We start from the raw sequence: 16,285 nt of genomic DNA on the forward strand, positions 1-16,285 counted from the left end.
AGTTGATCTTAACTAATGAGTTTCACTTCTTGTTTTAGGAAAATCCCCTTGGCCTTGGAGAACTCCTCCTCTGTTGCACCTACCCATAGGACAAGCACAAATTATCACGGTAGCACTCCCTCTTCAGGCTTCCTGGGCCCCCCTGCCACCTTGCCCCAGACTCCCTATAGCCAATCCTATGAGGGCAAGTCAGTGCTCTCCTATGGGACCACCTTAAATGCCCGCAGCTCCCCTCAGGGCGGGGCTGAGCACCCGGCCTACGGCACCACGCAGGCCCGACAAGTGTCTTCGTCGCCGCAGATGCCTTCAGCCCACTCGTCCTCATCCTCTTCTTCAGCTCCCTCCCTTGCCTCAGGCCGGGCGCTCAAGTCCCGTTCCTCTAGCAGCAACACTACCAAGTCAGCATCGTCCTTCAGGCCCAAAGAGATCTCCTCTGGCTCCACCACACCTGTCATCCCTAACTCGACTAGTGGGGGCAGCAGTGGAGCCAACAGTAACAGTAGCAGCACGAGCTTCAGCTCGGGGAAGAAGAGGAAGAACAGCTCTCTCCTCTCTTCATCACACGGCTCCTCTGAATCCTCCTCTAATGCCAACTACTCTTCCTCCTCCTCCTCTTTCAAAAAGAACTGTGCAAATGTCGGCAGCTCAGGGAGCACTTACCACCACAGCTCACTAGGACCTTCATCCTCATCGTCATTATCCTCCTCCCATAGTGGAGTCCACAGCGTGGGGCTTAACTGTGGCCCCACCGTGCGGACCAACTCCCTTAGTCTCAAGGCTGAGCCTTCCGGAGGTTCAGCTGGTGGCTCCTCAGGGCCACCAGCAAGAGGGCCTCCGTCAGGCAGCCCAGCAGAGTCCATCAAGCGCATGAGTGTGGTGATGAACAGCAGTGACTCCACCCTCTCCCTGGGGCCATTCGTCCACCACCAGTCCTCATCTTCATCTGACCACCACACCAGCTTCAGCCACCACTCCTCAGATGGACGCCTGGAGGGAAAGAAGCGCAAAAACTCTCCTGCCTCCAGCAGTGTTAATAGTGGAGGTGGGGGAGGAGGGCTTGGAGGAGGGGGGCCAGGACCAGGTAGATCCAAGGTGGCCAAGTCGCCTGCAATTAACAACATCCATGGGAAGCATGGGCGGAGCATTCCAGGGACGCCGGGGCTCCCCAACAACTCTCATTTACATCAGGTAGGATTTGTTCTGTACCGAGCAGAATGTGATTTAAATGAGAGATGTGATGTGGATCAGAGAAAATACTGTAAGAAGTTTTTCATAGCAAAAAGAACACTGGACACATTTTCAGATTCAAGACTTTGATTACAACTTCATACAGTAATGAATGATGCAGTTTAGATTTAATTTTATGTAAAATGTAACAAATAATGGGTAAGAAAACAAATACGAACCAGTAAACACAAACCATTCAGCAAAATATCATTGAACAAACGGTAAAGAGGAACACTTCATGGACCTCCAGGCAGTAATGACAAATAGTAAAAGAGATGCTCTTTGGTGAAAGAGGTGCTCTTTGGTCAATGCACAAAAAATACAAAAACCAAGGCACTCTTATAAATTTAAAATGCCTTTATTAATTATGGCAAGTCTCAATGGACCTCACTGAGCCTCAGTGCATTTCAGCCTGCTGGCCTTCATCAGGGGTCAACCCTAACCCTCCTCCTGATGAAGGCCAGTAGGCTGAAACACACTGGGGCTCAGTGAGGTCCATTGAGACTTGCCATAATTAATAAAGGCATTTTAAAATATAAGAGTGCCTTGGTTTTTGTGTTTTTTGAGCAAAATCTCATTTGACTAAATATGTATTTTCATAATAGAACATGTCTGAAAAGGATTAGAAAGAAATATAAAATTCAGTAAAAAAAAAATAAAATAAAATAAATAAATAAATAAATATATATATATATATATATATATATATATATATATATATATATATATATATATATATAATTCAGTAGTCCACACACCACAAAACTGAAATAAAGACTTTAATGTTTATTGTATTCACATATATGTTGTCATAGTTTAAGAACAAAAACGTCATCAACAAAAATCTATTAAAATACATGTGTTCTTCAGAATACAGGATATAACCCCCCTCTCTGTCTGAAAACACTTGTTTTGTGCATGTTGTGTGTGCTACCAGGAGTTAAATCCAGTTGCCCACTAACCTTAGTACTTAATGTTCAATCCCATGTTAAAGTGTCCCACTGATTCCCACTGTACTCTCAGTTGGCAAACCAATACCGCACACAGGTGAAAACTGTAAAGCAGTTTCAGTTTGGATAAAAGCTTTTCACAAATGCTGACAGTTTGGTGGAATATGTTGAAACTTGATCATAGGAAACAACATGCTGTCATTTTATCAGTTGAATGTATTTTAAAAGGTGCAGAATCCAGACTTTTACATAGTTGATTCTGTAGATATGGAGACATTTCCACATCTGTATTTACTATTGCAGTGCCTGCCACTAATGCCAGTTTAGAATGTACAGTAGTAGAACTCTGGCTTTGAGAGGCAGTTAATATTTGACCCAGGCTAGTTTGTGGAATATTTAACCACCATTTTGACGATGCTTTTTGTCCCCTTTCTTCTCTACAGCCAAAGGCTCGTCCTTGACAGCGGTGTCCGGCTTCTGTGTGTGGAACCGGCAGGCGGACGGGGAATAGTCCGGGGCAGTCTACATACTGCTCTGGTCTGCACGAGGCCTTCTAAAGTCAAACCCACATTACTCTCAGCTTCCCACAATCCTCAGGGTGGAGATGATCTGGACTGCCCAGTGAAGTCAGTGTGGTCCTTACTAATTCTCCCAAAGCCATGTGTGGGGTGGGGTGGTGGTGGCAGTGGCAGCACTGTATGGGGATAAATCACATGTGGAGCGCCAGGGGTCTAAACAGCGAGCCAATGACCCTCCCACACTAGTGTTTTCCCAGTATTCTGAGAGGTCTTCCTGTCTGGTTGGAAGTAGGAGGAGCAGTAGAAACAGCCATGGGTCTCTGTGGTTTAAAGCTCACTGACTGGCGCAAGCTGTGCGCAACACGCTGTCATGACGCTGAGCAACTGGGGAGACAGCAAGCCCGATCTCTTCCGTGTTTATTACAGAATGAGTGTGTGTGAACGTGCGTGCGTGTATGAGTATATTTTCTCATGTCAGATTCTGCTGGACTACTGGAATTTCCAATTTACTTACACCCCCAGCGCCTGATCTCAGAAGCCTTGGAAGGAGAGCAGGAGGACCAGCAAACTTTACTTGCAACACCTTAAACAACACACAATCACCTTGTGGTTTCACCTTTTGTTAGTTTGACTCTCTCTGGTGACGCATTGAGTAACTTCAGCTTACAGGCTGCGTGTGGGCTGAGATCAGCCGAAGGGGACGACCTGGTCAATTCTTTATTACCCAGAATAATTATGCAAGTGTTACCTTTTTATGATTTCTTATGAGCTTTTACACTGAACTACAAAGAGTCTTTGTAGGTGTGGTGAAGACAGTAGTGCTTTCAAATGTGAAAAGGATGCCTGATGTGCCCATTTGATTAAATCTTTTGTCAAAGGATAGCTTGGTCTTAAGGACACCTGTTAATTTTTCTGAATCTTTTCATTGTGCAGAATGATAGCCACAGCAGACCTACCCCCAACTGTGAACAGCACTAAATACCTACTTTTCTCCACAGGCACTGCTTACTTGTCCACAACGCTAGCCAAAAGCTGTTGTCAGCTTTGCCAACTACTTTTTTTTGTACCTAAAAGGTGGGCAGTCTCGCCCATGAAGCGGTGATAGTGCATCGCCTGTGTGGATTTAACAAAAATCTGTGCAAACTGTATTATTCTCGTTCTCCCTCGAGAGTCATTTACCCATACAGCAGTGTGACATCCACAGCTGTGTGTGTGCAGATGTGAATTGTAATTTTTTTCTCCTACAATGGGAATCAGGTATGGTACGTCTTAACTGGAGCAAACTTATGCACGTCACCTGTCTTCTGTGGGTATGATTGTCTCTCCTATGCGTAACCACTACCCAAGCTCTGGATGTTAAGTTTTGATGCCTCACCTTAACACTATGTTGGTGTGTACTGAGAAAAGATTAGTCATAGATGAATGGATATCCAGGCATTATACTCTATTCCTTTGTCAAAATGGAGTCTTAAATCAGGCAATACTTGCCCATCTCGTCGGGATATTTGCTCACTTTGAGTGGTCTCGAGTGGGTGTAATAGTGCGAGATTCATAGAGATGGCTTCACGGGACATATTGAAACTTTTGGCATATTTATGGAACCTCCACTGATGTCAGATATTGTGGAACGTAGAGGAAACAATTTTTAAAGAAAACCTAATTTAGCTTTTTTCTTGTAGCCTATGTATCAAACAAGTTTTGAAGTATCCACATTTGAGAATACATATTTTGTTAACAAATTGTACATAGTTAAATATGTATTTTTGCACAGGCATTTTTCTTACGCGCAGAATTTTTTGGTACAATTTAAAGAAAAGAAAAAAAAGAGGTAAAAAAAAATAAAGAAGAAAAAGTCATTATTTATTTAGAAAAAAAAAGATTAAATGTCAGAGAACTTGATTATTTGAAGTGGTTCACTGCCAAGTCTATATGATGCAATACGCCTATATGTAGAAGCTGAAGCATCTCATGAATCATGTACTGAGATCCTTTTAGGAACAAAGGTGAAGTGTTGCCACTGTAGCATGTGTCTGTATGACAGAGGATACCTTTATTCACTTTTCAAGGTCTCAATCACACGTGCTTTTACAACACATTTTACGTTGCCTATGAATCAACACAACAGAAAAATGTTATGATGTGATCCAGTTAGCCTGTGATTATGAAATGTCCCGCAGGCTTTAAAGCTGTGCCCGTCGTCGAACCAATTTCCACGACATACAATGGCAGATGGAGTACCTTAAACACATTTCATGATTGAAACACTTATGTTCTTTTGTAAGGCTGAAGGGACTAAAGCAATCATTGCAAGGAAGAGGAACACTTCAAACAGTCCAACTGCTTGCATTATCGTTGCCAAACTAGTAATTTGAATTACAGCTTTTAAAGAAATTGTTTGCAGCTTTTAAAAGAAATATCAAATTAAGAAAGTGCCTGAATTAGTTTCACCCTGACTGTTTGAGGACAGCATTGTTTGGGTTGTTTTACCTTACTTGAATGTTCGAAGTGGTTAGGAGCTTGTTTTTAATCTGCCTATGAATCCTAAATGTGGTAAAACCTGAGCTTGTCAGCTGCCCAGTATGAAATACTTAGTGTTATTATTTTTTTTTTGGGGATGTTTTAGTTTTAAGCCTCGGTATGCGGCTTACACCCCCTCTGGTTTACTGGGATTTGTACGTGAAACCTTCAATCAAGTGTTTTGTTTACCCTCAAACTTCACTGACATCTTCACATCGTCTCCAGAATATGGAAACGTTTAGATGTCCTTTTTTTTATTAGCACCATAGACTTGGAATGTGAAAGTGAGAGAGAATACAGCTTGTTTCTGGGAGGAAAAAGTAGATCCACCATTCATTATGTAAAAGCGTGTATAGATTTTTTTTTTTTGTATACATTATCAAATCATTTTCAGCTGGACTTATGTATTGGCTGCTATGTAATTCATGAACAAAACATAGGTTAGAATTAATATTTAAAGAAAAAAGATTGTATAGTATATTTGTTTTGTAACAAGTTTCTGTAAATAAAATAATTTATACTGCTATTTATATGAAATGATGTCTCTGCCTCATTCTTAATCAGCATTCCTACAGGTTTCATTTAAGACTTTTTAAGACCGACTTGGAACAGAACTTCATGCCCATTTCACAGCCGTTGCCCTCCACTCATGTCATCCAGGTCGAGAATGATCTTTCCTCCAACCAGGCATCATTAAATTTCCACTTCTCTATGCTTACTAACAGCTACAGGTGTGTTGGGCTGAATGTTCTGTGATCATTGCTCACTGGGGGTGTGTGTGTGTGCAAAGTTAGTGATAATTACCCCGCCTCCTGAAGGGGAGGCAAGGGGTATTGTTTTTGGTTGTTTGTTTCTGCATTTAACAGCCTAGCAACAAAACTATTGGTTGAATTCACACCAAATTGGGTTTATAGATTGCCAGTGACCCAAAATAGATGTCATTACATTTTGGGAAAAGTAGTTCAAAGTTCACATTTTTTTTCTCCCATTTACCTATAATGGGAAAAATTTCAAATGTCTATAAAAATAGTTTGTTTCAATTTACTTCAAACCTGCCACATATATCGAGGCAACAGCACATGCATAGATATGACATGAGCTGGACCAATGCCAAACTAAGCTACAATATGTGCGAGAGGTGGTGTTTGTTGTGCCTGTCACCACTTGTTGGTTCCTAATTTCAATATACAGGGTGTCCCATAAGTCTCCATACATAAGAGACATAATACATATGGTTCTAACATGTATTTCTTTATATTTCTTTTTTATAGTTCTTCAGCAGTGGAGGACACGCATTGAAATGTGTTCCCGACAAAATGGCAGTCATATAGAGCATATTATATAAATAAAAATGGTTTATGTCAAGAAACGTTTATTTTTCCTATGTATGGAGACTTATGGGACACCACGTAAATTGTCAGGTTGGAACTGAGTCAACTAATGTTACTTTCTTTGCATCTTGGACACCTAACACACATTTTAACACAATACAGGCAACATAACTTAAGACCTGCCATATCAACTTTAGTACCTTTAAAGACTTAACCCTTTCATGCATAGTGGTCACTACAGTGGACAGTTACTCTACAGTTTTACTCTTGTATATTCATGGGTTTGTTGTTTTAGTTCCATATCAACCAACACAGTGGACACTTATGCATCATCTCATGAACTGCAATTCATACCACTATTGTAACTTTGCTGTTCTTGATTGGTTCTCGAGTGGAAATCAATTGTTAATATTTATTTTTTGCATATTATCTCCATGAAGTGAGTAATAACTAGTATTAGAATATGTTAAAATGTGAGAAACATCAGATTAGCTGCATTAAACATGGTTTCATTTCACTGTTTTCATATCACTTCATGATATTGGGTTTAAATACATGTTTCTTTGCTTCAAGAATAAAATTCATGGTGTAGCTGAGTGGACATTTTTGTAACTCCATGAAAAACAGGTTGATTTAAAAAAAAAAAAAAATCACTGTTTTTTTTATGCCTAAAGAGGAATAAAAACACTCAGGAAAAAAAAAAAAAAATCTTGATTAAGGTTCTCATAATTCATGCATGAAAGGGTTAAGGTTTTAAATGCAGATTTGTAAATTCAAGACTCAAGACTTCTAAGACCCTGCAGGAACCCTGTAAATACAAAAGCCTCTTGAACTCCAACTTCAACAGTTAAACAAATTTTTTATTATATACACAATATAAGAGTGACTTTGTCAGACAAACTACAGGTTTGGGTATTCCAAGAAGAATGCAAGCCCCCTCCCCGCCCCTTTTGCTGTAAAGACAAAAATATGGCCCCTGTGGTTACATGTTGATGACTCTTGACAACTTCTGGACTCTGTTGAGCAGTAGGTCTCCCTTCTTAATGGTTTCTTGGTACTGCCAGTTTTTACTATCAGGTCTGTGAGGAAGAGCAGCATAAGATTAGAGTTCTGACAGGGATTATTCAGTAAGCGTCTGAGAGTATAGAGGCTTAAACAACATTAATTTTACCTGTTGGTTTCCACAATCTCATTAACTTTGTCGATTTTACAGTGGAGACGCCCAGCAGCTATGAATCGGGACAGTTCCCTGAGGAAGAACAAAGTTTAGTTTGGTTAAAGAAAACAAATGCCAATAACAATGCAACACTCATCCAAACACAAAAAAACAAAGAATCTAAACCTGATGTTCTCTGAAGCATTTCGATGGCCAAAATACAAAACCTCCTATCTGAAAAAATCACTTTTTTCAGGAAACGAAAAAAAAAAAATGTGGATCCTGGAGAATTCTGTTGGGTTTCTGTAAATTGGCTTAGAGTCTGGTTTTGACCAACTCTATATGTAAAGTGTCATGAGATAACTTTTGTTATGATTTGGCGCTGTATAAATAAAATTTAATTGATTGATGGTTTAGTTTTATTATAGTATGGTCTTTGTTGTTGTTGTCAGGTGACCTTCATGTCATAAGAAAGGGTGGGATTATCTTGCAGATGGACTGAAAATGTGGGGTCATCCTTGTTCTCACCATTTAATGTGAAAACTCAAAATCTAAAAATTTGCAGATAGGAGGTTTTGTTTTTTGGCCATCGATTTGGAATACACAGATGATTTTGAAAAACACACACCATGTTTTAGACCAAGGACACCAATTTGCTGCGAGCAAGATTGAAGTTTACATTTATTGAGTCTCTGAGTTTGGGCTGTTGTCCAAATTCAGTGTTCCTTCAAATGCTTAGAAGTTAATGTGGGCAATGCTAACGCATCATGGTGGCTGTGTTTCTATGTAACTGACATGCAAATATGGAATTAAAATAGAAAGTGAGAATTAGGCATGTTTTTATCTCCTGATTTTGGCTCGTAGGCTATGTAGTGTCGTAAGAAGGCAGCGTTAGGGGCTCTGCTACACATGGCTGTTTTTCATCAGTCCATACTATCAGCCATGTGTTCACACCCTCTAGAAATATGTAATGGAAAGCTGCTACATGAAAACTTGTTGGAAAGAAGTGTCTTCATAATAGTGAAGTTTTCTTGCTTGCTTTTATTTTCTTCCATTACCGTTTCAATCCAACTAAAAAAATACAAGTACAACTAGAAGCACTCGGAGAGCGCAGACCTCCGCCAAGGCTGATCAGTGGCCCCCCACGTGGGCCCCCCCACCCCTGATCACCACCAAAATTTAATCATTTCTTCCTTATCCCATTTCCAACAAACCCTGAAAATTTCATCCAAATCTGTCCATAACTTTTTGAGTTATGTTGCACACTAACGGACTGACAAACAAACAAACAGACAAACAAACAAACAAACAAACCCTGGCAAAAACATAACCTCCTTGGCGGAGGTAATAATAATAATAATAATAATAATAATAACTAGAAGCACTCGGAGAGCGCAGACCTCCGCCAAGGCTGATCAGTGGCCCCCCCTGTGGGCCCCCCCACCCCCGATCACCACCAAAATGTAATCATTTCTTCCTTATCCCATTTCCAACAAACCCTGAAAATTTCATCCAAATCTGTCCATAACTTTTTGAGTTATGTTGCACACTAACGATCAGTGGCCCCCCCTCGTGGGCCCCCCCACCCCCGATCACCACCAAAATTTAATAATTTCTTCCTCATCCCATTTCCAACAAACCCTGAAAATTTCATCCAAATCTGTCCATAACTTTTTGAGTTATGTTGCACACTAACGGACAGACAAACAAACAGACAGACAAACAAACAAACAAACCCTGGCAAAAACATAACCTCCTTGGCGGAGGTAATGATGGACAAATATGAAAATTAACTACATTAAAAAAAAAAAAAAAAAAAAATTGGTGGAGTCCTTGATGCAATGCAACACTATCCTGTTATAGAATCATGACACTACAAAGAGGACTACAGTACTGTTAATCTGTCTGACAAATAAGAAAAGGAAATCTGTATAAATTCTAGTAGACAGTATGGACCTAATTGGACTAGTACTGTTACAGATCAGCTCATGTGCTGTACAAGATGTACTGGAGATGACAACTCCAAATTTTTCTCTTTGTTTTAGTGCAAAAAAGTAAAATTACACTATGAAAATGTTTACATCTATAAACTATTCTTTCACCAAAAAATGTGAATAACCTGAACATTCATGAACAAACTGAAATTCTTAAGAAAAATAAGTGCAATTTTAACATATCTCAGTTTCTCATTTAAACATGTGTATTACAGATCACAGTGGATCTACAAATGCACAAATCATTTAGTAACAGGCCTCAGGAAGTGAAAAATACAGCATTTCACTTTATGATCAAAACAACTTGACTGTCAATGTCCTCTGTGTAATGTATGCACTTTCTTTTGCAAATTCATCCTGTGGGAAGGCCTGAACCTCTTTGGAGGACCGGTTTTGACCTGAGGGCCATATATTTGACGCCCCTGGTCTATGAAGTATGAGTACTCACTGGTCAATGAACTCTGTGCTGACACCGAAGGCCTCAGCCATGTAGCCCAGGGTGAGGGAGCGGTAGGACTCCAGCAGCTGGCTGTAGGCCTGGATCCTCATCTCCCTCACATAGTAGCGGTAGTGTGGTGCAAACAGCCAGTCCTTCTTCATCTCCTGCTCCACCATTGCTGTGGCACAAAGAGGAGAGGATTTTAGGTTATTTAAGAGCCAATTTGTTATCTTTCACATTTTCATTAATAACTTAAGGACTGAGACCAAATGTGATTGAATTTGCTTCCTCACCTAGAGACTGAAAGAAGACAGAGTAACGACACTCGTAGAGGGAGAACAGATACTGACGAACAGATGGAAGACTGTGCAGAACCTCCAAGATCTCTGCTCCCTTTATTACCTAAAAAGAAACATGTAACATTAGATACTCCTAACCTACAAATGTGCAAATAGAAAAATACATTTGTAGTGAGTAAACACTCTCTCCCTAACCTTTTCACGCAGGTCAGGCCTTTTGAGTGCAATCATGCAGACGTAGACGGTGTAAGTAACAAAGGTCTTGTAATCCATGAGCTCATATGAAGTAAAGGTGGAAACGGTGTCAAGGAACAGCTCTGCTGCCTGCTTGAAGTCCCTTATGGCCACGCAGTACAGACCCTGGTAGACCTTCAGACGATTCCTCCTGTCCCAATCTCCACCTTCCTCAATAAGGCTATAAACAAAAGAACAGTGCAACGAGTGAGTGCTGAGGAATTCCTGAAAAACTGTAGTGGATGATTACACACAACATTATAGCTGTTACCTCTGGCTTCCTCCGAATTACGTGTGATAAGGTCACTATCCATGTAGAAAAGGCCAATCCTCAGCAGGTAGAAGACGATGTCTAGTCTGTGACCCAGAGCCACAGTCTTGTCATACGTCTTCCTGAAGGCTGTTAAGGCACCCTCCTGAATTTAAAGAGAAAGTGAAAAATCTGAGACCAAGTACCAACATTTGTCATTACCTAACGTCTCATGTTTGCTTAATATTTTCCACAGCTTTACATTAACAGGATTATCAATTGCTACGTCTGATTTGCGTGATTTTACTACTAAAAAAGTAGAGCTGGGAGATAAAACAATTATGATGTTCATGTGATATAATTTTATAATGTGATAAATGATATTATAATACCTTTTCTTTTATCTCCACAGTTTGATTTGTTTATACTGTCAGCAAAAACACAAAATGTTTTCATCTTGCTGAAAAAGAATTGAAATTGTACACAAAAATAAATAAGCCCTAAATCGGAATCAGACACTGTGGGTGTGTTTATGTCTTTAAGCTTTTTCTTATGTCTTTTACATTTGTCTTATATCTTCAAGTTTCTTTCATCCTTTCATCATTCTCTACGTAATGTTGTTTTTGTAATTTTCTGTTGCAACTTCTATGAATATTTCATAACCACAAATAACCATGAGAATTCTTCAGCTATTACATAAATGATGATTTGACATTTACTGGGATCATTATTAACATCAAGTCTTATGGAAGTTTTAGTCACATGACCAAGCCCCTTAAGAAAGTCAAAGCTGCATACCTTTAAAATATAGTTATAAAGCATTTTAAACAGTATTAGATATGAAATAAAAGTTGTTTTCACACTCCTGAACAAATATCAAGAAAAGCTGTCTCCAGACAACACTTTAACAGCCACTTACTACTTTACAATAAGATCAGATAAGGATTTCTTCCACACGTCTACACAGTCATAAACTTATGAAAAATTTGCCAGTGATTTTTAAGGTATACTAAGATGATAATAATATAATACTCTACCTTGTCTCCAATTCTGATCAGATATTCAGCTTTGGCCATCATGGCGTCTCGAATCTCACTCTCTCCCAGGTTCTTCTCGGCGTCTTCCAGGACATCATCCAGGCGTTTCAGCTCCTCTTCGTTGGCCTTCTTCATTTTGCTCAGGAGGTCACTGTCCAGCTGCCACTTCAGCTCTTTACACAGACCCTCATAGTACGGAGCCATGTCTACAGCAGACGTAAAAGACAATACTTTACATCACAGGTGTCAAACATGCGGCCCGGGGGCCAAATCCGGCCCGCCAAGGGTCCAGTCCGTCCCTTGGGATGAATGTGTGAAATGCAAAAATTACACTAAGATATTAACAATCTTTTTAGTTCAGGTTCCACATTCAGAGCAATTCAATGTCAAGTGGGCATGATTCAGTCAAAAACTATTATAATAACATGTAAATAATGACAACTCCAAATTTTTCTCTTGTAAATGTAAATATTTTCATGTATATACACTAAAACAAAAAAATGTGAATAACCTGAACAAATATGAACAACCTGAAATGTCTTGAGAAGTAAGTCCAATTTTAACAATATTTTGCTTGTTACTAAATGTTTTGTGTTTGTAGATCCACTGTGATCTGTAAGTTATAATGTACATGTGTAAGTGATAAACTGAAGCAGAATATTGTTAAAATGACACTTATTTTTTCAGTTTGTTCATGTAATTCATATTGTTTGAAAGAACAGTTTGTAGATATAAATCTTTTCAGAATGTAAATTTACTTTTTTCTGCTCTAAAACAGAGAAAAGTTTGGATTGACATTATTTATATATTATTATGTTATTATTTTACTGGTTTGGCCCACTTCAGATCAAATTTAGCTGAATGTGGCCCCTGAACTAAAATGAGTTTGACAACCCTGCTTTACATATACTTACATAACCGTGAGCAGCTTTACGTAAGTGCAAACTTGTGGTAAGAGAAAAACTTTTCAGTCTCTAAGTGAAGTATCTCTTGTGATAGCTTAACTTACCCAACATGCTACTTTATGTTTGCATGTTGGCTAGCTCTCGTCAGCTAAATACAAGGACTAAAGTGCCAGTTTACCTAAATGTGAAATACTGTGGATTTTAGGCTGTATGTATGACGTGCACGGTGTCAAAAAAATATATAATTATACACTAGTGTCAGTATAAATGTTCGTACTCTGACTAAGGCTAATTGTACACCGCTGGTGCAGTGATGTGCTAACTCACTGTTAGCTTTGATAGCATCCATGAGCTCCGTCTTCACTTTAGCATCCTGTCGGTGTCCGTCCATCGTGAGCAGAAACTTCAGCTGGGCTATCCTCAGGTCGGGGTTCTGGGCAGACCCTCTTCCTCTAGATTCTCCAGCGGCATTTTTATTCTAAAATATAAAAGCAACTACACAAACAAAATGCTTTCTTTGTGTTGACAGAAATCCGCTCTGGCCAGACTCTGCTAGTCTACGATGACTACGGAAAACACTGGTCTGTGTGTTGTTTCCGCCGGACTGTTAGTCAACGACAGAAGAAGGAGCCTATGCGGAACTAGCACCTTTGAGTGTACTGCCCCCTGCAGGACAGGAGGTGAACAGCACCTCCAGCAAACTGAAAGTACTGCAGCCAATTTATGAGCATTAGACATTTTATAACTTGAATTTTGGTGACTTTTATGCATCCATTTAAACCCTGATAACTTTGTCTGTTCTTGAGGGTGTGTAAAAGGATAAAAAAGGCAGGAAACACGTTATAATTTGATCGAATAATAATTATATTCAATGGTCAAGTAATGGTTTTTAATTTTACCATGGTGATAATGCAAACTTTTTTTTTTCTTTTTAAATAAGTAATTCATCAACTTATATGTTACATTTTGGTTCACAAAGATAGAATGCAGTGTGTAAACTCAAGCCTGAGGTTGCTTTAAGTATACCTCCACACATGAAAATACACAATAAACACACAGTAATTAAGCACAGGATTTGGATCAGTACTTATTATGAGCCTCTACCTGAGGCTTGTCAATAATTTTTATAACAGGACAGAAATCATCAGATCAGTGCAAACCCTAAGAGGGATATACAATCATAGCCAAACATTATGACAATGGCAACAATTTTTGTTTTTGCAAACTTTGCACTTTCACTACTTCTAGATTACAAAAGTATTTGTTTCTAAGGTACATTTAACATCAGTTTTTGAAGCTTCAAACACTTTTACTGTTAAATAAATGACATTTTTGGGTCAGTTTGTGTCACTGCGAAAACTTTGACTAAAACTGTCTGTGCATTCAGGCATTTTCTGCTTTTTTCAGGATCAGCTTTTCTCCTTAATCCCTCTATTTACATAAACACAGGGATGACTTTTTCCTCTGTTTCTTTTTTTGTTATTTATCCCCCTCCTAACAAAGATCTTCATGACAAATTTAAAATGTATTATTAGTATTTTAGCCTTTCGTCACATTGTCTTTGAATGAACACAGATGCAAACATAAAAATATGTGGACTTTTTTTTTTTTTTTTTTTTTTGTAACAAACCATGATATATAAGTATTTGCCACTGCAATGGATAAAAAGGCAGTCTGATTAGGTTCATGCTGTCTACTGAAAGTATAAGATTTCCTGTTCTTTTTTGTCAGACAGATAGAAAAAGTGATTTTTACCTTGACATGTTTCGCCTACATCCTGCAGCCTTCCTCTGAAGGGTCACTTAATGTTACTGTGACATGTCATTGTCAGCTGTTTTAATCCAGGTTTGCCAGACAACAGGGGACGATTATGCCCCCTGCTGCTCAGCAGGAAGCGGGCCCCGAGGACCATGAACAGGGATGAGGTGTCCTACACCTTACCCACACCTGGGATGCTGTCCTCTGTGGGATGCCAGGCAGCAGGGGCATAATCGTCCCCTGTTGTCTGGCAAACCTGGATAAAAACAGCTGACAATGACACGTCATAGTAACATCAAGTGACATCAAGTCAAGGTAACTAATCCACTTTTTCTATCTGTCGGGTAAAAAGATGTCGTCAAAACGTCTTAAAAGCTGACACTGGTATTATATCACCTGATACCGTGTCTGACCAATATACCAGTGTGTCCCCACTTAAAAGTATTTCATGACACACTCTACTGTTAAAAACTGCACTTCCTAGTCCCTGAAAGGCAGGACCTGGCCTCACCTATAAGTCACATCCAACTGTATAAGAGGATGGATCAAACCAGCTGCAGCCTCTTCCTTTGTCTGAGTGAGACTGATTTTAGCCAAATGACTGGATCAGTAGATGCATGTTTGAGTAAGTTACCTTTTATGTTGTGGTTATTTGATTAAATTTCCTCAAGACTAGTTTGGAATTACATTGTTAATTGAATTATTGTTTTTTTTTTCCCCTTTTGTTTAAGCTTTTCATCATCTCTATCCATCATGAGTGGAAATCTGTAATGGCTCCTGCTTAAGAACAGTAATGAAACCATCAAACTTCATCCCTGACCACCTCATACCTGTCCGTGTACCAATGCAGAAGCTGTAAGGATCTCAGTCTCAACCAACCCTTTATGTCCCTCCTACACAGTTTATAGACTCTATGTTTCTGCATTATGTCTAAACATCTTCAAACATTATGGACAGTTAAAAACACATTGTACGTGTTTGTTTTGGAATTATCTACAGAGGCAGACCACAGCATGTTTTGGCCATAAACAATTAAAATATTGATCAAACCTATTAGAGAGGAGAATCAGACTTTGGAAAACAAAATATAGAATTATATGTTTATTACATATTTTTTATTAAGTTAGAAAAATGTTTCAAATGCTTGGCTTTAGTGTACCGTTTAATTATTTAGTCACAACTGAGTTAGCATAAGTTAGTATTGGTGTAACTGGGGTCACTTTTTTCCCTTCTTTTATATAGATAAATTAAATCAACAAACTATTCTAATCCTGTCTGTGCATTTATTTGTATAGGAGTTGGAGTGGACATATCACTATAGATCCTTCTTTTTTTTAATTTTTTTTTTTTTTTTTTTTTTTTTAAATTATAACCAACACAAAGCAGAGGCATATTTTTCACATTGGCTGTTTTGTCAGTGATTTTCAATGTGCTCTGAAAAGTATCAATGTAATCCTCAGGTATTCTGAAACTAAAACTGAAACATCCAGGCAGAAATACTTATAAATTTATAGAATAAACTTGATCAAATCCATTGCACATTACGTAACATCCACACTGGAGGTCCTGGTAGAAGAATGTTTCAGAGTGCATCTTGGTCATTGTATTTGTCATCGAAAGTCTGACAAGTTAATGATAACCAACGTGAAACCACAGAGTCCATGTAGTGT

General features: G+C 39.0%; 2 protein-coding genes across 2 annotated transcripts in view; one reads left to right on the plus strand and one right to left on the minus strand.

Moving 5' to 3' along the window:
* The window catches only part of atxn7 (ataxin 7), a 31,071-nt gene extending 27,811 nt beyond the window's left edge, over window positions 1-3,260 (plus strand). Inside the window, exons 12-13 of the mRNA XM_030135421.1 lie at window positions 39-1,188; window positions 2,621-3,260. Coding sequence (XP_029991281.1) covers window positions 39-1,188; window positions 2,621-2,638 — 1,168 coding nt within the window. The 3' untranslated portion in view covers window positions 2,639-3,260. The remainder of the gene's footprint in view (window positions 1-38; window positions 1,189-2,620) is intronic.
* A 4,231-nt stretch (window positions 3,261-7,491) lies between these two features.
* Window positions 7,492-13,451, minus strand: LOC115420181 (26S proteasome non-ATPase regulatory subunit 6-like). The gene is given in 9 exon segments (XM_030135435.1): window positions 7,492-7,622; window positions 7,715-7,792; window positions 10,142-10,310; window positions 10,426-10,534; window positions 10,627-10,848; window positions 10,938-11,081; window positions 11,953-12,158; window positions 13,185-13,292; window positions 13,295-13,451. Coding segments are annotated over 9 exon segments (1,167 nt in total). The 5' UTR covers window positions 13,329-13,451; the 3' UTR covers window positions 7,492-7,525.
* Between the last annotated feature and the right edge of the window lie 2,834 nt (window positions 13,452-16,285).

The sequence above is a fragment of the Sphaeramia orbicularis genome, chromosome 5, assembly GCF_902148855.1.
Source record: "Sphaeramia orbicularis chromosome 5, fSphaOr1.1, whole genome shotgun sequence".
Classification (NCBI taxonomy): Eukaryota; Metazoa; Chordata; class Actinopteri; order Kurtiformes; family Apogonidae; genus Sphaeramia; species Sphaeramia orbicularis.